Raw genomic sequence first — 21,000 nt, forward strand, 5'->3', positions numbered from 1 at the left:
AACTAGCATTTTCCTGTGTCCTAATGGAGAAGAGATTCATATGTTTCTAAAGTGACATTCTTTTGAACTTGTTTTCTGAGATTCACTCCAGCGCTCCACAAGACTTAGCTCTGAGTCAGCTGTAAGATGCTGTTGCTGCTCTAGCCCTTATTTGAGAAAAAGTGTCCATTGCCAGATATGTTATTTACTATCATCATGAGTAAGTTCAGTGACTGCCAAAACATATACGCATTAGTGTTTTGGAAATAAAAAGGGGACAAAGGAAGGTTATGAAATGAGTGATCATGCAGCTGCTCTTATTTATATGACCTGTTTCAATTCAGAGTTGATTTTCTGGTGAGAACATAATGCTTAAAAGTTAAGATTTCTAATAGGCAATAAGAAGCCAATGAAGAAAAGGGATTGAGAAAGCTTCTGAAGGGATTATAATTTTGGCTGAGAAAGTCACCATTTTAGTCTTCTTCGTAAAGAATGAAGTGTATGACTTGATTTAATTTGTTTTTAATGGGAAGAATTGCATATATTGATTCCCTATTTAATCTACAATAGTCATTTAAGGTCTATCATATCTGGTTATGTTCAGAGAGTTGTGAGAAAACAAGTCCTTTCCCTGACCTCATGAGCTTACATTTAGTGGAGACAATGGGTAGTACAGAGCAGCCTGGTTTACTAACCATCTGAAAGTGTAGAGTAACGAACCAAAGATGACCGAAGTTCATGTGGGCAACAGAATTAGGAGCCTATAGCAGTTGGTAGACAATGGTTGTGTTGGCTTGTACTATGATGGTGGCTGGGAAATGGAGAGATAGTGAGTGGAGTTAGGAGACTAAGAAGATAGGAACAGGATGCAAAAACTTGTGCAACCAGTAGCTAGAGTTATCATATGGTGAAATAGGTAACTCAGTGAGGGCATGGGTTTGAGGGCAAAGATTACGAGTTAAGTTTTAAACATGTTGAGTTTGAGTGCCCTGTAAGACATCATGGAGAAGTCACGTTGTTAGTTGGATGTATAGAGCAAGCCTGGAACTAAATGAAGAGATCTGTACTGACATACAAATTTGACACTCAATGGCCTATAAATACTGATGCCAGGAAAGTGCGCTGAGTTTGCTCAGGGAGAGAGTACACTTGCAACTAAAGAGCATGACCGTTTCTCTTATTATTACCACCACCACATACCACCACTATCAACACCACCACCACCACCACCATCATGAAGTGTTTCCATAACACTCTAAATTATTAGAAGCGTAAAAGTAATTTTTTTATTCCTAATTAATGCCATTTTCTTTGATAGTTTGATCTGGCCTGGGGAGATACACTATGACTTTTTTTTTTCCTAACAACTGAGATATATTTAGTCCTAAAATCTAGCTCAGAGCTTTGGTTCACACCTAATTTATCATTTCTTCACTTCCAGCTCCATGTTGACTGGGCTATTTGGGGCCTCAGCAGGTACCATCTTTGTTTATGGGAAAGATATCAAAACAGACCTACACACTGTGCGGAAGAACATGGGGGTCTGCATGCAGCATGATGTCTTGTTCAGTTACCTCACTACCAAGGAGCACCTCCTCTTATACGGCTCCATCAAAGTTCCTCACTGGACCAAAAAGCAGCTGCACGAGGAAGTAAAAAGGTCAGATGTGACAGGAACGAGGAGTTGTTAACTCCTCTCTAAAGGAATTTGAGCTATAGTAATAATACCAGTAGAAAACATTTTCTCACAAAACAGTTGTTTTTAGTTTTCCTACTTTTCTAGTATTACATACGTTTAAGGTCATTATCCTCACCGGCCAGTTATTGTGCTGAAATTGTTTCACTCTCTTCATCTCTGGCCCCCATATTGCCCCCAGTCCTCTGTTTTTAATCTCCATGGCTACTGTACTCATCTTAACTGGACTCCCGACTTCTTCCTTCCCTTATACAGTCTGTTCTTCAAAGAGCAGCCAAGGTGACCTTTTTAAACTGTGGTTAGACCATGTATTTTCTGTCAAAGCCCTCTACTGGCTTCTCAGCACACTCAGTGTGAAACTCAGGAATGTCCTTATCAAGGCCTACGAGGCACTTCTTGACCTTGACCTACGAGGCACATTGGCCCAGGTGCACACTTGACTATGCTGGGCCTGCTCCAGCTCAGGGCTTCCCACGTCCTGTGCCCTCTACTTAGAGCAGCCTTCCCCACACAGCCCTTTGACTCATTCTTCTACCTTCCTGGTCTCTGCTCAAATGCCACCCTCTCTGAGGGGACCACCATGTATAAATAGACGCCTACAAGAGCACACCCCAGCACTCATCTCATGTACATTGCGTTATTTTGTTTCTTATCATGCTTATCACCATCTGGCATGTTATAGACTTACTTGGGAATATGTTTATTGACTGAATTTCCCCTGCATTCCTCTTGATAAACACACATACTAGAACATAATTTCCTTACGGGTGGGAACTTGTCTGCTTGATGCTTTTCCCCAGCACCTAAAACATAGTCTGGTACAAAACAGGCAGGCACTCCATAAATATCTGTCAAATGAATGAATAAAATACTAAGCCATATACTCCTTGTGTTGTTTTCTGAATATCAATTTTGAACCTCCAACTAGATGGTAAGTAACAGAAATCTATATCATGGATCTTCAATAGTTTATTGTACCTTGCTGAGCACATAATATTTGCTTAGTGAATACCTTTCACAGTGCTTATTGTATTTTTCCAATATTCAAATATTCTGTCTGTTAAAAATAACCACCATACAATGTTTTTGAAGGACCTTAAAAGACACTGGACTGTATAGCCATCGTCATAAGAGAATTGGAACACTGTCTGGAGGAATGAAGAGGAAGTTATCCATATCCATAGCTCTTATCGGAGGATCGAGGGTGGTGATTTTGGATGAACCATCCACTGGAGTTGACCCATGCTCTCGTAGAAGTATATGGGATGTTATATCCAAGAACAAAACTGGTATGGGTACCTTCTTTTGATTTCTCCAACCAACAGTCATAATTTTGCCCTTTGGGAGGCACACAAACACGTTGAAGCCTTTTCTGTTTATAATCTCCATTAAATATCTCAGATGGGCTCTTCCTTTGCTCAAGTCCACTCTTCTCCCAACTAAATTTCTGGATCAATTAGTTAATCTCTATGTAGTGCCCACTGTGAGCTGAGCACTCAACTGGCCTTTTTGAGAGCATGCAAATCCAACAGAAGTTCCAAATTCTGCCTGGAGGAGCTTAGAATCTAATTAGAGGTACCAAACATACACAAGTGAAAATAAACTGAAAACAGACTAAATAAGTGCTAACAGGATGTGAAGCAAAGGAGCAATCAGAGTGGAGTGGATTAATCAGAGAGGAATATTCAAAAAGTCTTTAAAATTATCGCTTTTTCGTAGTGACAAAAAGGAGAGAGAAAAAGAGTAGGGGGAGAGAATGAAAATGAAGCCAAGGGAACAGACTAAGAGGTTGGGAAGAGTTGCCCCCAACTACAAACTATGGACATTTAACCTTACAGGTTAATAAATGTGTATTTGTCGCCAACTCTCAAATATTTAGGAACACCTTGTGTGAATTTCTCTTTGATCGTTTTGGAAGCTCCTTCTGATCAGTTTTTCAGTTAGCTCATAAAACATGACTCTTCTCCTCATAAATCATAGGATTTACTTGTGCTGACTCAGTATATCTTGGGAACTGTATCTTCATTTTTCATTTCTGGTTTTTCTCCTCTGTATTTTCAAGCCAGAACAATCATTCTGTCGACGCACCACTTGGATGAGGCAGAAGTGCTGAGCGACCGCATTGCCTTCTTGGAGCAGGGCGGGCTGCGATGCTGCGGGTCACCATTTTATCTCAAGGAAGCATTTGGGGACGGGTATCACCTGACACTCACTAAGAAAAAGGTCTGTAGGGGAGAAAACATATCTCACTGTGGGGTCATAAGTTAACTTTTGTATGAAATGGAAGCAGAATCTATCCAACTTCATTCATTGCTAAAATTCATTTTTAATATGTTAGATTCGTGTTTCTCAAATTTGAGCAAGTATCCGAACACCTAAAGGTCTTGGTTAAACCCAAATTTCTGGCTTCACCCCAAGAGTCTCTGATTCAGTCCATCTGGGATGGGGCTCCAGAATTGACTGCATTTCTACCAAGGTCCCAGGTGATGCTTACGCTAATGGTCCATTGAGAACCAATGTGTTAGATAGAAACGTGACCCATAAGGTTATTGATGGAGGATCAGCCTGTTAGTTTTCCTAGCATTTCAGCTGTAAGGCTAAAAATTAGCTTCTCCACTCCATCAAAAGCAAATGAAGAGAATATGCAGTCATGATTCCCTTTCTGATCAGTACTCCTTGAATGGCAACATGAAGACTAACTCAGGCCAGCGGTGCTTTCGCAGCTTTAAAGAAGAAAAATGCTTACTACCGATCCCTGTACCACCTAAAATAGCATGTGTATTGGAATTGTGCAAGATGTATATGCTATTAGAAAGGTTTTCGCTACTGCCATATATTTTATATCTGATCATCTTATTATGACCTCCAAAAAACAAAAGTAGTTCATTGTTATATTCATGAATTTATTCAAATTTGTGTGTATTCCGTGCATATTATGTCTTAATATGTACCCTAGACACTGTTGTAGGCACTGGGGATACAGCAGTGAACTGACAATATTAAGATCTCTGTCCTCTTGGGGTTTATATTCTGATGGAGTGTGGGGAATCCAGGTGGTAAAATCGCTAAGTATATTATTTGGTATGGTAGCAGGTGATAAATGCTATGGGTAGAAATAAGGCAAAGGAAGGGGAATGGGAGATGCTGGGTGGTGCCATTTGAAGTAGGGTAGCGAGAGAAGGAGTCTCTGAGAAAGTGACAGCTGAACCAAGAGTTGGGGCTGGGCAGAGAGTGAGCCATGGCATATCTGGGGCACAGGAGTAAGTGCAAAGGCCCTGAGGAGGGTGTGCCTGAGCCCAAAGCACTCTAACCACAGAAAGTCTGTTGTTGCTGGGCGGAGCACATGAGAGTGAGAGAGAGTTTGGTGGGTAAGGACTGGAGGAGGGACAAGGTCAGGTGGGAGAGGGGATCCAGCAGAATGGTGACTTGTGGATGACCATAGGGACCCCCGGTGGCACAGGGAGCCACAAGGGGAGTAACGCATGACCTGACATAGGTCTGGGGTGGCCTAAAAGAACTCACCACCCTCTGATTGGGGCCCTTGGGCACTACAGTCTAAGACAAGGGGGTGTTCAACTTCTGTTTTTGTGTCTAGAGTCCAAATCTAAATGCCAGCGCAGTGTGTGACACAACGGCTGTGACAGCGATGATCCGATCACACCTCCCTGAAGCCTACCTCAAGGAGGACATCGGGGGAGAGCTTGTCTACGTGCTTCCTCCATTCAGCACCAGTGTCTCTGGGGCCTACCTCTCGCTCCTGAGAGCCCTGGACAGCGACATGGGTGACCTGAGCATCGGGTGCTACGGCATCTCCGACACCACCGTGGAAGAGGTGCACCTGGACGTTTCCTTTTTTCTTAAAGCTGATATAACTTGCTGTTCCCTTAGAATAAATATGAACAGTTCTTTTTAAAAAGAAAAGAAATATTTTAAAATAAACACTTCAAGAAGTAAATGCAACCAAAAGTAAATATGCTTTTGATTACAATAAATGTTTTAATTAAAAAATAAACATTTCACAAAATCAGAAAATCTTAAAATTATCCCAATACTATTCTTATGTAAGACTGACTTCTGAGAACAAACATGTTGCTCCAATTAAAGAACATCCATCTTTTACATACAAATATGTTCACTTAAATTCATACTCATTTGTCACAATAAATGTGGTAAAAATTTAAAATCAAAATTGAGCTTAACTAGAAAACATGTGCATTTTTATGCTAAGAAAGTGTTCTGGCTTCTCTTTCTAGGTCTTCCTGAACTTGACTAAAGAGTCACAAAAAACCAGTAGCATGAGTCTTGAGCACTTGACCCAAAAGAAAATCGGAAATTGCAGTACCAATGGCATCTCAACACCTGATGACTTATCTGTGAGCAGCAGCAATTTCACAGACAGAGATGGTATAAATCTAATGTGCACATTTTGCTTAGTTCTAGTAAATGATGTAAATGAGAAAATCGTAGGACAGATTTTGATTTTTTTAAATGCAACTTTAAATTTTCTTTCTAAATTTAAAAATACTGAAGAAATGTAAGCTATCTTTTTCATATACAAAATATTTATTAAACCAAATTGAATTCTCTATTTCAAAAATATTTTGGAGAATGTGAAAGAATTTCCTTGTTAGGGTAGTGAAAAGTATTCCTTCTACCCACCAGAAGTCATTTTCAAGATGTAACTTACTACAGCTTCAGATTTGTGTTCAACAAGTTAAAGTCCTTCTTGTAATTGGTGCTGTCCAACAATGGATAAAGTTACCTTGTAAGGTAGTTCACTCACTGCTAGTAGACATGTTCAGTGGAGGTAATACTCATCAAAAAAGTTTTTTTTTTTTTTTTAAGAGTCATCACTCTCCATGGCACCTCACTGGAAAACATGTCTAACCTTCCCCCACCTCAGAATGATTCAGGTGCTGAGAAAATTCAGGCTCTAAGAAAATGCTTTTTGGGTGAGGGTCTCTGAAGTGATGAGTTGGGCTTGATGGCTAAGAAGCTATAATAATAGGTTTTTTCCCCCAGTTCTTCTTACAAGATACATTTGGAAAATTATGTTGCTTGACACAACTTTGAGGAGTGGGGCTCTTTTGAAAAGAAATTTTATCTTCTCTTACTCCAACAGTTAATTTATGCCTTTGGAAACACTATTTACTTAAGGAAGCACAGGGTAAAATCATTTTATAAATTATGGAGTAGTCATTTCAATAGTTTGCTTAAATTGAGGAAAATCTCTAGGAATAGAACTTTTAATTAAACGTTTGCCTGGCTTTAAATCTCAGAAAAGATCATCTTTGATGCTTGTGTAATTCTGGAACTTGGGAGTCTCATTTGTCCTCTGCTAGATTCCTCCTGATCAGCTTTTGGGAATATTACTGTCGAGTCCATGGAATTGAGGACTTTGATTTGAGAGTGGTCATCTGCTTCAGGAAGTAAATGTTACGTATTTGTCACTGCATTTGTCTCATAATTTGAAACTATTCTTCATTCAGAACGTTGACCTCATTGACATTATCTTTTAGAGAGCACATTTGCTCCATTTGATACACCTGTAAGTCATCCACATGTAATTTCTAAAGAAACAGAAAAGCATACTAATTAACTTAAAATATTCAGCTCCTTCTACACTTTACCTTTGCAGAGATATGAGTTTGCATTTAAACTTGTTCACTCTGTTTAATTGGAATTCATTTTAAATTAAGCAGCTTTGTATTTTTCCTTATCAGCTAAATGAAGATCATGATTTTTGTGCTGCATAATTTGTGATGGAGAATTAAAAATATCCACAGAGTTGACAAATACTGTCATCTTATCACATGGAAAGGAGTGCTTGGTGGCAGGCCTTCAGAGAGAATGTTATATTTGAGACTATTTTTAGAGCGGGCTGCTGAAATGATCAGTTGTACGAGCATTAATGCGGGAGCAACCGCTTATGGCCTCCACAGCTGCTCTGACTCTTAGAAGCCGTGGAATTTTTCTCAGCACTCAAAGAGCATTTTGGGGAGGGAGGGTAGACATTTTTTCCAGTGAGTTCTTTTTTGTGACTCAAGTGGTAAAAATGGAGTTTTGGAACGCCATGTAATCAGTCCAAATTTCTAAAAGGAATGTAATGAATAAGCGTTTGAACTAGAATTGTACTTTGAAGGAGAGCATTTTCCTTTGTTTAAGGTGACTTCATTGGACCTCACATTAGAATGAAAGCCAGTTAGACTTACAGTCACTTAAGTTACCCACTGAGTTAACTAGGCTGCTTAAAAAGGGTTTATATTTATTTTATTTGAATTCAATCTCTTGATAGAAGCTATCTCTTGAATATTAGTAACTAGTAATACATACTGAGTCTACATTAAGACTTTGGAGATTGGGGACAATATTCATTTATAAAATTCTAGATATCTCACTTTGATGTGTAAAATTACTATGTATATGACTGGGAATATTTTGTGTATAGTAATTTATAATTTTCAAAGCACTTTTGCATAAGCTCCATGAGATGGAGAGGCTCAGGCCTGAGGCTAATCAATGAAGGGCTGAACCTCAAATGCAGATCTTTACAGTATAAGCTTTTCCTCCCATGTCACATTATACCATTCACCCATAGTTTTTGAAGTTACTTTATTACTTAATTTACTAGGATTTCCCAGAACTATATTACATCTCTCTTTCTTTAATCAGACAGAATCCTGACCAGAGGAGAGAGATTGGATGGCTTTGGACTGTTACTGAAGAAGATAATGGCTATCCTCATTAAAAGGTTCCACCACACCCGCAGGAACTGGAAAGGTTTCGTAGCTCAGGTTATTCTCCCCATCGTCTTTGTAACCACTGCCATGGGCCTTGGCACCCTGAGAAATTCCAGCGACAGCTATCCAGAGATCCAGATCTCCCCGTCTCTTTATGGTACCTCTGAACAGACAGCCTTCTACGCGTAAGTTTCTTTCCTTTAACTAAAACATTATCGCAATGCCTCCAGAGGTGCCTTGTGCCTGAATGGATGTCACGAAATGCTAATGAATAAAGAACTTAGGAGCCCCAGCACATTATCCTGCCAGATGAATGGACAGTTTGATTTATTGCAACATGACACTTCTCTCGCCAACAAATAACTTTTTTAAGAGTTTTTGTGTCTATCTAAAATTAAAGTTATAGGAGATCTTTATTTTTAATGACTAGACTTTAATCAGGAAAGCCAGGTTAGGTATGACTTCCCAATCTGTTGTAATATATAGCAAATAACTTTTTATTGAGTATTGGATAGCAATGCCAGAATTCTGTATAATATACTGTTATATATACAGTAGGTAATCACTCAATGCATGTGACAATTAGAGGAACCAAACAGAGACCTGTGCTTATTTTTTGTGCCTTTTTTTTTCCTGAGTCTCTTTCTTAGATTTTTAAGGAAATAGTCCTGTAGACAGCATATTTCATTTCTTCAAATTATTCCTGAACATGGGTTTAATATGGGAGACTAGTGGAAGAATCATGAATTTGTTTCTATCCTTTATTATCATAGAAATTCTCACCCAAGCACAAAAGAACTGGTCTCAGCAATGTGGAGCTTCCCTGGAATCGACAACGTGTGTTTGAACATCAGTAATCAGTAAGTGGTTCTTGTTTTCTTCTTTTTTCCCAACATTCCAGTTTGTGTGTGTGCATATGTGTGCATGTGTGTGCAGGTGTGTGGGTGAGTGAGTGTGTGTTATTTGGCTGGAGGAGGTAAGCACTGTGATGGCAATACCTTTAACAGATTTTATGTATCTGCTTTAGTTCATTCCATGATTGTGCTCTACTGTAATAATGAACAGGTGCTTTACAACTTGTAAAGTTTGTGTGCATGTTTTCATTTAACAATCGCAACCACCCTGTGGATTATTAATCCCATTTTAAGATGAAGAAACAGGCTCATGTGGACTAAGATACTTTCTAAATTCTAGAGAGTGAGTTGTGTAGATAAAGCTGAGACCCACGTCTTTTATCGCATGCTTTTGTACTACATAGTGTTGTTTATTCAAACTCCCGAGCTAGTACATGACATGTGGAAACCTGAGACTGGTGCTAAATTTTCCCTTTCCTGACAGGAGAGGATGAAAAGAGCAAGGAAAATAGAGGGGTCAAAAAGCCCCATTCTGACCTGGAGATTGTCATTCTAATTGAAGTAAGCCAGAAAGAGAAGAAAAATATCATATGGTATCACTTATTTGTGGAATCTAAAAAAAAGACAAATGAACTTAATTACAAAACAGAAACAGACTCACAGACATAGAAAACAAACATGGTTACTGGAGGGGAAGAGGGTGGGAAGGGATAAATTGGGAGTTTGAGATCTGCAGATACTAACTACTGAATAGAAAATAAATAAAGTTTATACTGTATAGCATAGGGAACTATATTCAATATCTTCCAGTAACCTATAGTAATAAAGAATATGAAAACGAATACTTGTATATGTATGACTGAAATATTTTGCTGTACACCAAAAATGGACACATTGTAAACTGACTATACATCAATTAAAAAAAAGCCCCATCCTGCCACATTACCACAATCCAGTGAGCTTTGGTCTCAACACTGTTTAATCATTAAGTGCTCTCCTTCAATCCCCCATAAAATGTCAGATCACTTGGAAATTGTAATGCAATTTATATTCAAGTTATGAAAAATCAGTACGTTGATCTTAGGACTATACATCTGAATTTAATACCACATACTCACTTATATGCTCTTATATAAACATGAGAATGACACATTCCTCACTGCAATATCATTTTTACTTGTAGAAGTTGTTTAAATAAAAACCATCTGGGGAAGTGGAACAGCAGTGGAGAACCTATCACTAATTTTGGTGTTTGTTCCTGCTCAGAAAATATCCAGGTAAGATGGAATTCACTTTCTGTGAAGAAGGAAAAAGAAAGGAATAAATATCAAAACTTGAAAGATCTGTCTAAGTTACCAAAGAGTCAATATAATTTCATTTTATGGAAGCTAGTAGCTTTAGTGCTGTGGACCTGGACAGCTAAAAAAAGCACTGAGCTTTAGGTCACTGTTTTAAATCCCTCTCAGGACAAACTTCCTATGGTAGGTAATTTTATGACACTCTTTGTGGAAACCAACTGAAATGAATTTTTGGTCTCAGTTCAGTTGTAACCAGAAAGCTCTATGTTTCACACAGCAAAATGCCACCATAACAGTCATTTTTGAAAACACAGTGAGACGTCTACTGTAGCAGTCAGTAGGGAAGTTAGTAATGTGTAAGTCCAGAACAGAACTCCGTGTCTCTTCTCAACACCTCCAAGATGTGAGAAAAATCCATATCCTGAAAGAAACATTATTAAAGATCGTGCAACCAACACCTTTTCTGAATTCTATAGATACACCTTAGTTTTCTAGGCCAGTTCAAAGAGTTTTGTAATCCCTCATCTAACCTTCCTAATTTTTTAAATTCTTCATGTATTTTTCTAGTTCACAGTAAAGGTCAACTTAGTATTTAAAATTGGAATCTGGGGGAGGGGGTGGGAGGGGATACATTGGGAGTTAGAGATTTGCAGATACTAACTGATATATATAGAATAGATAAACAAGTTCATTCTATATAGCGCAGTGAACTGTATTCAATATCTTGTAGTAACTTATGGTGAAAAAGAATATGAAAGTGAATATACATATGTTCATGTATGACTGAAGCATTGTGCTGAAATTGACACAACATTGTAAACTGACTATACTTCAATAAAAATACATATAAAAAATAAAACAAAATAAAATTGGAATCTGGATAAATTTTATTGATTTTTTTTAAAAAAACACAGTCGATTAAAAAATTTTCAACCTTATACTCTGCTGATGGGCATCTAAATTTGTGTAAACAGTTTTTAAAAGTGTTGACAGTATCCACTAATGCTGAAATTATTCATGCCCTGTGGACTCAGCAATTCCATTCCTGTTGTGTACCCATTAGAAATGTGAATAAATGCACCAAGACACATATATCGAAATGTTCATAGCTATACTATTTGTAGTAGCCACCCAGATTCCCACCAACAGTAGATAATCAAATGTAGTCTATTTCCACAATGAAATACTGTACACAGCAAAATGAGAAAGATTGATCTTCAATTACCTACCTCATATTCTCACTAACAAATGATGAGTGAAAAAAGCCAAATACAAGATACAAGTCCATTTGTATAAAATACAAAACAGGCAAAACTCCTCTGTGCCAGTTACTTGGGCGAGGTAGTGACTGGAAGGAGGCACGATGAGGGGGTCCTGGGGCGCTAACATCGTTCTGTTTTCTGATTCAGTTGCTGGTTACCAGGATGTGTTCAGGTTGTCAAAATTCATCAAGTAGTATACTTATATGTGCTTTTCTGTATGTATAATATAATTCAATAAAAAATTAGGGCTCAAAAGTTATACTGCGTACATAAGGGTATCTCTAATCAGTTATGAAACCACTGGCATTATAGACACAACCTGATGTAAGGTGAAATTCAGCTTTCATTTTTTAGAGCAACCTGCAGCTTTATACTCTTGATACACACATGTGGTGCTAGTCTCAGGCTCTGAGACACCGTGTGAAAGATGTAAGGAGAAACTGGAAAAGTACTGGGCGTTTCTCAAACTAAACTGCATGGCAGTGAAGCATGAGAAGCTTCAGTGAAACATAAGTAGTCAGGAAGTGCAGAAAGCTATGAACATAAAAATAAGTGGTTTAAATTCTGAGGTTGCTTAATAGTAAGGTACCAAGGCACTTAATCTTGACAAACATACAACAGTTAACGTAAGATGCTAACAATGATACAGGCACTCTGTGCATTGTCTTTGCAACTTATGTATGTATAAGCAACATATATACATATATAATATATACACACACACACACTAGATTTATATATGTATATATGTGTGTGTGTGTGTGTGTGTGTATTAGATTTATTTATGTGTAAAGCTGAACTCTGACACCTAGGTTTTGTACCTTAAAACTAATATAACACAACTTTTCATCCGCTGCTGTCAGTCCCTGAAAACTTATGTCTGTTAATGTTATCTTTTCAGTGTGGGGCAAACATTTTTCTCTTCCCTGTGAATTACTGAGGGAATTTTGAGTCATCTTTATGTTTAATGTTATTCTCCAAACATATCAAGCTTGTCAGTGCAGTGAAAGAAATATGGAACATTAGTTAATGTGTTCTTTTTTGGCTTTAGGCAAGTCCTAAACACATATATGTGCTGTATATAATTGATAACTATTTGTTCTAAGTCATCTAAGGAAAGATGACTTCCTTTTCAAATCTCTTTAGAGGCAGAGGACACTCTTATCACACTCGACCAGTTGCACTAATAGACAAATCCTGAGACTGAAGCTCCTTGACATTGTGTATTTAATTTGTACAGCACTGAAAGAAAGAACTTAATTTTTAACCTTATTTTTCAGGAATGTCCTAAATTTAACTATTCTCCACCTCATAGAAGAACTTATTCTTCCCATGTAATTTATAACCTCACTGGGCAACACTTGGAAAATTATCTTATATCAACTGCTAATGAGTTTATGCAAAAAAGGTAAAAATACTCTATTTATTAAACATATTTAATTTAGAATATCTTGCTTTCTAATTTTAATAGTAACTGCCTTTTGAATTTGTGGCAATAAATGCAGAGCTTCTATTGATTATTTATGGGGCTAAATTCTGTTTTATCTAAACAGCTTTCATATTAAAATTTAAATAATGATTCTAAGATTTATCTGAGCACATTCAAAAAGCATTGTTTTAGGCCTCAAAAATGTATTGTTAAATGTGTACATATTGTTTTCCTCTAAGCAAAAGACAAGTTATCGACTAGATTACACCAACTTGGAGAGCTTTCAGGCATGGTTTTCAGTGACAATTGTCCTTAGTTCCAACATGAATATCTCAATGTGGTTATATCCACATATGAATAAAATGTGTCCATGTACAGCAAGGCCACAGGCTTCCACCTAAGTCACCTAAACATTTGCCATAGATGTAAGGTTGGCAGGCTTACATCTGACACAACATGGATGGACTGGAAGACACTATGCTAAGTGAAATAAGCTAGACACAGAAAGACAAATATTGCATAGTATCACCTATGTGTGGAATCCAAAATAGTCAATTCATAGAAGCAGAGAGGAGACTGATGGTTGCCAGGGTCTGGGAGTGGGGGAAATGGGGAGATGTTGGTCAAGGGGAACAAAGTTTCAGTAATGCAAGGGGAATACATTCTGGAGATCTATACAGCAGTGAGACTATAGTTAACAATATCGTATTGTCACTTGAAATTTGCCAAGAATTCTCAACACACATATACAAGAAAATAGTAACCATGTGAGATAATGGATATGTTATTTAGCTTGATTGTGGTGACCATTTCACAGTGTATACATCTATCAAAACATCTATATGCCTTAAATGTATACACCTTTTATTTGTCAATTATATCTTAATAAAGCTGAGGGGGGAAAGTTGGTAAATACATGTGAATATACATGTAAGTATTTTCAACAAAATAAGGTTTATTATAAATAAATCATTCTAAACCCTTTTTTAAAAAGAAGTGAACAATATGCTACAGTGTTCTTTGCATGACAAAAATACAGTTCTATAGCATCACATTTAGGATAATAGTCACAAGAAAATTATTTTAGTGTGACTACACTGTTTTTTATTTAACCCAGTCTTAATTTGGTGGACATTTAAACTAATCTATCCTTAAAATTAGTGCTTGGATTTTTTTTTAAATCCACGTTTTATTTTTAAGAGTCCATGAAGTGACAGGTAATTATATAGATACAACTCTCTTTAAAACATCCAGGAATTGAAAAAGTGTAACACTCGGGGACAAATTAGAGAAAAAAGATTGGAGAATAAAGGAAATTGAGCCATTTGAAAAAAGATCGTAACTTATGTTGTTATCACTTTAGTATTAAATTACCTAAAATAAGATACTTAAGCACTAAAATCTTAAGATTTTTGAGATGGTGCATGATCCGGTTAAGTTGGAGGAATTGGTTAGATTACATGTTATTTATTTTCAGAATGATTACATTTGTAACTGCTTAGAAAGACTTTTTACTTCTAGTTATAATGTACTCTTTAGATTAAAATATGATAAAAAGAATCAATAAAACTGTAAATTATTTGTCAGGCAGTATTTATTTCATACTGTAAATGTGTTCCTAATGGAAAGAAAAAATGAGCTATGAGTTAAACATTTTACATCGATTTATGAATATTTTCTCTATTAAAACAAGTATCAATTTTTCTGTATAGATATGGAGGTTGGAGTTTTGGGCTGCCTTTGACTAAAGACCTTCGTTTTGATATAACAACAGTTCCTGCTAATAGAACACTTGCCAAGGTAAATTATGATCCTTCTTTTAGGATGTCATACAAATGAGAATGTGAACTTGAAACGGTCAAGCATTTTCATGAGGTAAAAACAAAACATGGGTCAATCAATTTGAAAAGCACTTTGGAATAATGCACACTCCCTAATACAACAGTTCTGGTTTTATGTATTTATCCTAAGGAAACATGTACATGTAAGTACCCAGATACATATACAAAAATATACTTAGTAGTATTTCTCACATTAGTCAAAAGCACAACCGCAAATGTCCATACACAATAAAATAAATGAATAAATTGTTATATAGGCGTTCAATAGAATTGGCAATGGAAATGAAGGAACTCAGTTCTGTACAACAAGCAGGCTAAATCTTCCAAACATTATCAGTAAGCATAGGGGGAAATTGCATTTACTATAAACTTTGAGAGTAGACAAAACCCAACCATACTGTCTAGGGGAGAGAGCATTGTGATTGTGAAGGACATAGTGTGTCAGGGAGAAGATGTTCTGGGTGCTGGCAAGTTTTGTTTCTCAACCTGTGGGTTGGGTGTACTCCTTTTATAATTTTTTGTTAAACTATACACTTATGTTTTATGCATTTTTCTTTATATATGTGTCATATATGTTTATCCTTGCTTTTTAAAGAACATGGAAACTTAACAGAATTTGATGGATGTAAATAATCCTGTTGACCTTTTTTTCTTCTAGATTGTACCTATGCTTTGAATTTGAAACAAGCTAGAGTCACAGAATCGGACACATATAATTACCCATAGGATCATGAGTAGTCTTTAAATTTTAGATTATTCTTCACATATTTCTCATTTGGTATTAAGAGACATGTGCAACCTGGGGGAAAATAAAGAAACTAATATTCATTTGGTGACTGTTATAAACCAAGCACTAGTATCACCTTTTACACAAACTATGTAATTTCATCCTTACAACATCCCTATGAGAGAGAGATTAATGAGTCTAGTGTAGCTGGTTTTTACAAGGTCATATAAAACAAATAGCAGTGCTGAGGATTTGAATGGCCCCTCCCATTGTTCCTTTTCTCCCTTTCTCCATACAGAGAGTAAATATCCCTCATAAGGGAAAAGGGTTCTAATATTAAATAATTTCTCTCTAAATCAGATTTGTAATTTTGATCAACTGGGTTCCTTGAACTGAGGTATTTTAAATCTCTCTGCTTTTGATATAGGTAACGTAGCTCACTTTCTTGTGGGTTATAACTAGGAATAGAAAGTTAGTGGGGGGATTCCGAGGTTATCAGTCTTGTTGCTAAGGAATTGATGCTTGGAGATGTATTTAATTTCTTTCTGCAGCCTGGCCTATATGCCATTTGCTTTTATTGTTATTATTATTGTCGAGAGACAGAATGCCTTAGTTCTAGTTCCAAAATCACCACAGGCCATTACAGAGATGAAGATAATAATGATTTCTTCAGTTTTTCAAGCTTTACCTGTAGAGAAGATCTGGGATGATTAATAACTTGGTACTATCATGTAAGGAAAAAAAAAAAGACAATTTTCCAAGTCTCTGCCCATCTCTGCATTGGAAACCTAAAGGTCTACGGTCAGCACTCTGGGGGATGGTTCATAATCTTCCAGGATGAAATAGGCACCAGAAAATGGGTGCACTTATTTTAAATATAAATTCTGTAGGCTGCAAGATAGAAAGACTGCTTAATTTATTTGTACACCAAACTTATCTTGCCCTCTTTTGGAATTTAACAGGTATGGTATGATCCAGAAGGCTATCACTCCCTCCCAGCTTATCTCAACAGCCTGAATAACTTCCTCCTGCGAGTTAACATGTCAAAATACGATGCTGCCCGACATGGTAAAGTTACTTACATAGAAGCTTCTTGCTTTGCAACTTTTGCTGCTCTCCATATAAAAATGCACGCTAGATCTTGTTTCCTCCCAGAGGAAGCTATTTTATGGTATTTAAATCACAGATCTTTAAAAGGAATTTGGAAGTAGTAACTACCACCAGATGGAACATTCTGGATAATCTCCTTAACTTCAGGTTAATTTAGTTTCCTCATTTATCAAATCAAGATGCTAATGCTGACTTCACACTTATTTCTGCTCATACACCTAGTATTTATATCTCATAGGAAAATATTTTATAACTACTTGTTTGTACATAGGCTAAAAATTTAAAAAATGTCAATAAATATTGTACACAAATCTAAATGTGAAAACAAAATTTTTAAACTAGAAAGTTCTACACCTAACCAGAAGTATTACCATTAATTGAGTACTTATTGTATGACTCTTGCTTTGTATAAAATACTGCTAATCCTTAGCACCCTCTCAGGATGAATATTATTGTTCCCTACTGTTATTCCACTGGGGATCAGAAGTGGGATTTGAACCCAGGTCTGTTTGACTCCTGTCTCTTTATTTTTCTAATTCTTCTCTATGCTCAGCCAGGTCTACTTTAGTGAGATTTCTCAGGAAGCTTCCACATAGTTTTCAAAAAGTATTTGAAATCTGAAAGAGACTGATTTTTTTTCTAATTCAGTTGCTCTTCATCAGATCATTTCATCTTCTTAAGCCTTGCTCAAATTATTTTCTCAGATTCCCCAAAATAATAATAATAAAAATGGAGAAAAACTATGTAACATATTTGCTGGCCAGCACTGAGTTTCTAGCCTAATAAATAGTCCAACCAATAGACTGTTAAAAAGGAAAAAGACAACATATTTTTTAGAAATGCCAGCATCTGCTTGTCTTTCATCTCCCTACCGTTGGGCATAATAGCATGTGCTAGATATTCTGGTGATTATAGACGTAAACTGTAGACTCGGATACTCATTCTAGGAACACAATCTTTTGGAGTCTTCATTTCAGAGAAAACAGTATTTTTCCCCAACTGCTTTGACATAGTCCTAGCAGCAGGAACCATGAAGAAAATAACAAGGTTGATAGTCCATAGATCTAGAGCATCAATAAAGAGTGTAGTCAAAAGTAGTAAGCTAAGTTAAATGGTGACTAAAGCCAGGCAGGTCTAGTATGAGCTGGTTTGAAATACGACAGAATACTTGACTTTCAGTAGGATGTCTTACTCAGAGCAAAAGACATTTGTTGCCGTGACGGATAATGAAAGTATAAGAACTATAGAAATGACATGTCGCAAAGGTATGTAGGTGAGAAAAAGAGACCAGTACCACTTCTGAAGGGTCAACTTTTGAAACCTGTGTTTGGATTTCATTTACTATTTGTGTTCTTTACCAAGACCACAGCAATCTGAATCACTCTGGACCTCAGCAGTCTTGTCGTGGCCCCTACAACTACATTTTTAAGTTACAGAGTCTAAAGAGTTAAAAATTCTGGAACATAATCTTCAAATTGACCCTAGAAGGAAATTTTTTAATTGAAAAATAAGACTTAGTTTGAGTTATATAGAGATTAGTAGTAGTGACCTTCTGTTTTTTATTAACTTTTCTCATGTAGAACTATGAAAGTGATAGCTTTCCACTCTCTCTGGAAGGAGTTTGTTTTCTTTCAAAGAAGAAATCCAAGCCACCTTAAAATACTGTTATTTTTTTGTAACGTGTGTATGGGATCTGCCACGATAATGTCTCTAAAAAATTATTCTCCTGCCACTTCCCCCTACTACACTAGTGTTTTAAGGCATCTTTGTTGGATTCTACATGAATTGAGATTTTGCTTTAGCTGTAAAATTGATTCTTTTTGAATTTTAACGCGGTAATCAGAAACTTTTAATTAGCTTTCCTTTGCAGTGTCAATATCTGTTATATTCATGTGGTTCCCTCTAGTGGTAAATTTAAATGAAAATTTTGTTCCTTCTCCCCAAAGAATACAGATTTACTTGTTTCCAGTAACAAATGTTACACAACTAGGCTCTTTTCCAAAAATATTGACGCATTGTTTGCTCCACTCTAGTGTTTATTCTTATTGCATTAGTAGCAGTGGTCAGTGGAAAGTTACTCATTTTAGGTTTACAAGTGTAGAGACAACAGAAAATATGTTCTTTTTAATGTATATTGTATGTGGGGGAAATAATTGGAATTTTAAGATTTTATTAGATTCAATAAGCATTCATTGACTAATCACTGTACTCAAGACATTATACTGAACGCTATAGAACCCACAGAGAAGACTGTAATATAGATTCTAAACCCTAATACATTTACTTGATGTTTCAACTAAAGATATGTATTTAAAAAACTGGTTCAGCAGCATTTTTCATATTGGAGTAAATATTTGTAAATATTCCTCTGGTGAAATAGAGTATTTATGGATTCTGAAATACAAAGCAGGAATAAGAGAAATGTTTTCCCCTTGCCTACATTATAACCCAGCAACAAGGTTTAAGTAGGGCCCAAGGAAAAGTGAATCTCAGTAAAAAGAGAGTTTATTAATTTCCACAAAAGATAAGAAAACTGCATTCCCCCAGTGATGTGGTTAAAGTTAGTCAAATTGATTATTGTTGCTGTTAGTCTCTTTGTTTTGCTTTAACTATATATTTTTCTTCAATGTATAACAATTGCAGAATTCGACCTCAAAATATGTCTTACTCTACTTAATAAAAATTATAAATTTAAGTTAATGGAAAGAATAGAACTTTAGAATAGCCTATAATATTTGAGTGCTGTGAGCGGGCCTTAATAACCTAGTGTAATGAACATATACTGAATGAGCAATAAGTGACAAAGTTCTTGCTCAGCTAATGACTCTATAGGAAAAAGTATTTAAAGTATATCCTTACCCCTATCCCCTACTGTTCTTTTCCAAAGTTATTCAGACAGTATAAGCTTTGCCTCAAAACCATGGTCCTTTGGGAAACTCGCCAGCCCACTTTGGATAACCAACATGCTCTAAGGAAAGGGAGGAAAGAAACTTGCTTCTAACTCAGAAAGCATAACCAACCCTTGAAGACACAAATAATTTAGGACTGTATTGGAATTAAGGGACTACTTTTCTGGAGCCAGTTAGTTTCTCTGAATTCTCCTGGATCTTTATGAGTCAGTGAAAATCCCTCCGGGGTGGCTGAAACTCCCAAACTCTACTCTTGGTAGAGTTCTAGAACAAGAAGCATTTTAGAAACAATAAAGAAGGGATCCTCTCAGGCTACAGTATTTACCTACTGCAGCCAATAGCACAGTGAAGAGGGATGGGGCTGGAAAGTGTTCTTTAGGAGAATCTCATATAATCAGAGGATTGATTATATGGACTCTCTTTGAGATGCTTCTTTAAATGCCATACATTTCTAAAGTACTGCTGAATACAAACCTACATGTGACCAGATAGGGAGAAGAAAATGGAAAACAATTTACTTAAATGCAATAGAGGGGAAACATATTATATAAGAAGTAAAAATTCTCACCTCTTCCCCCCAAATTCCATACACAATGTGAAAAACTGTTCTTTTTGTGTGTGTGTCCGTGCCATCAATTTTATGGCATTGATGAGATGGGCAGGGAGGAATCACTTCCCTTTAAGAGAGTATCCCCAAAGTAAAATTCTTTAGAAAGTATTATGCATTATTCATCTAAAAATTGGCGTTTCTGATTAACTGAATACCTGCTAATGAAAAGAATTGTCTCTTCTTTAAGGTATCATCATGTATAGTCATCCTTATCCAGGAGTGCAAGACCAAGAACAAGCCACGTAAGCAGATATGTCTGGCATGGCTGCTTTGTCCTTGGCATAGCTGAGCCTCTATATAAGGTGCTATAATTGGAAATCACGGTTGTATCTGAATGAATGTCAATCTAGAAGAGCTGTTAATATAAGTCGCTGACTGGGATAAAAGGAAGTTTCTGAAAGCATGTAGAGTGGAGTTGCCAAGTAGGGCTTGTTGACTATAGATTCACAGAATCTGCCGCTTTTATAAGTCAGGTGCATAAGTGCTTCATCATTTCAACTTCCCTGCGTAGCATTTAAGTACGATTTCTATGCCCAAGAACTATA

The 21,000-nt window shown here is 36.6% G+C and overlaps 1 protein-coding gene across 1 annotated transcript in view; it reads left to right on the top strand.

The window, feature by feature from the left end:
- Positions 1-21,000, top strand: part of ABCA12 (ATP binding cassette subfamily A member 12) — a 153,722-nt gene that overhangs the window by 114,475 nt on the left and 18,247 nt on the right. The window contains exons 29-40 of the mRNA XM_064485413.1: positions 1,421-1,639; positions 2,768-2,964; positions 3,738-3,898; positions 5,271-5,507; positions 5,929-6,079; positions 8,348-8,600; positions 9,189-9,275; positions 10,453-10,546; positions 13,110-13,237; positions 14,971-15,058; positions 16,789-16,894; positions 20,643-20,697. Of these exons, the coding sequence (XP_064341483.1) occupies positions 1,421-1,639; positions 2,768-2,964; positions 3,738-3,898; positions 5,271-5,507; positions 5,929-6,079; positions 8,348-8,600; positions 9,189-9,275; positions 10,453-10,546; positions 13,110-13,237; positions 14,971-15,058; positions 16,789-16,894; positions 20,643-20,697 (1,776 nt within the window). The remainder of the gene's footprint in view (positions 1-1,420; positions 1,640-2,767; positions 2,965-3,737; positions 3,899-5,270; positions 5,508-5,928; positions 6,080-8,347; positions 8,601-9,188; positions 9,276-10,452; positions 10,547-13,109; positions 13,238-14,970; positions 15,059-16,788; positions 16,895-20,642; positions 20,698-21,000) is intronic.

Source organism: Camelus dromedarius, chromosome 4 (genome assembly GCF_036321535.1).
Source record: "Camelus dromedarius isolate mCamDro1 chromosome 4, mCamDro1.pat, whole genome shotgun sequence".
NCBI lineage: Eukaryota > Metazoa > Chordata > Mammalia > Artiodactyla > Camelidae > Camelus > Camelus dromedarius.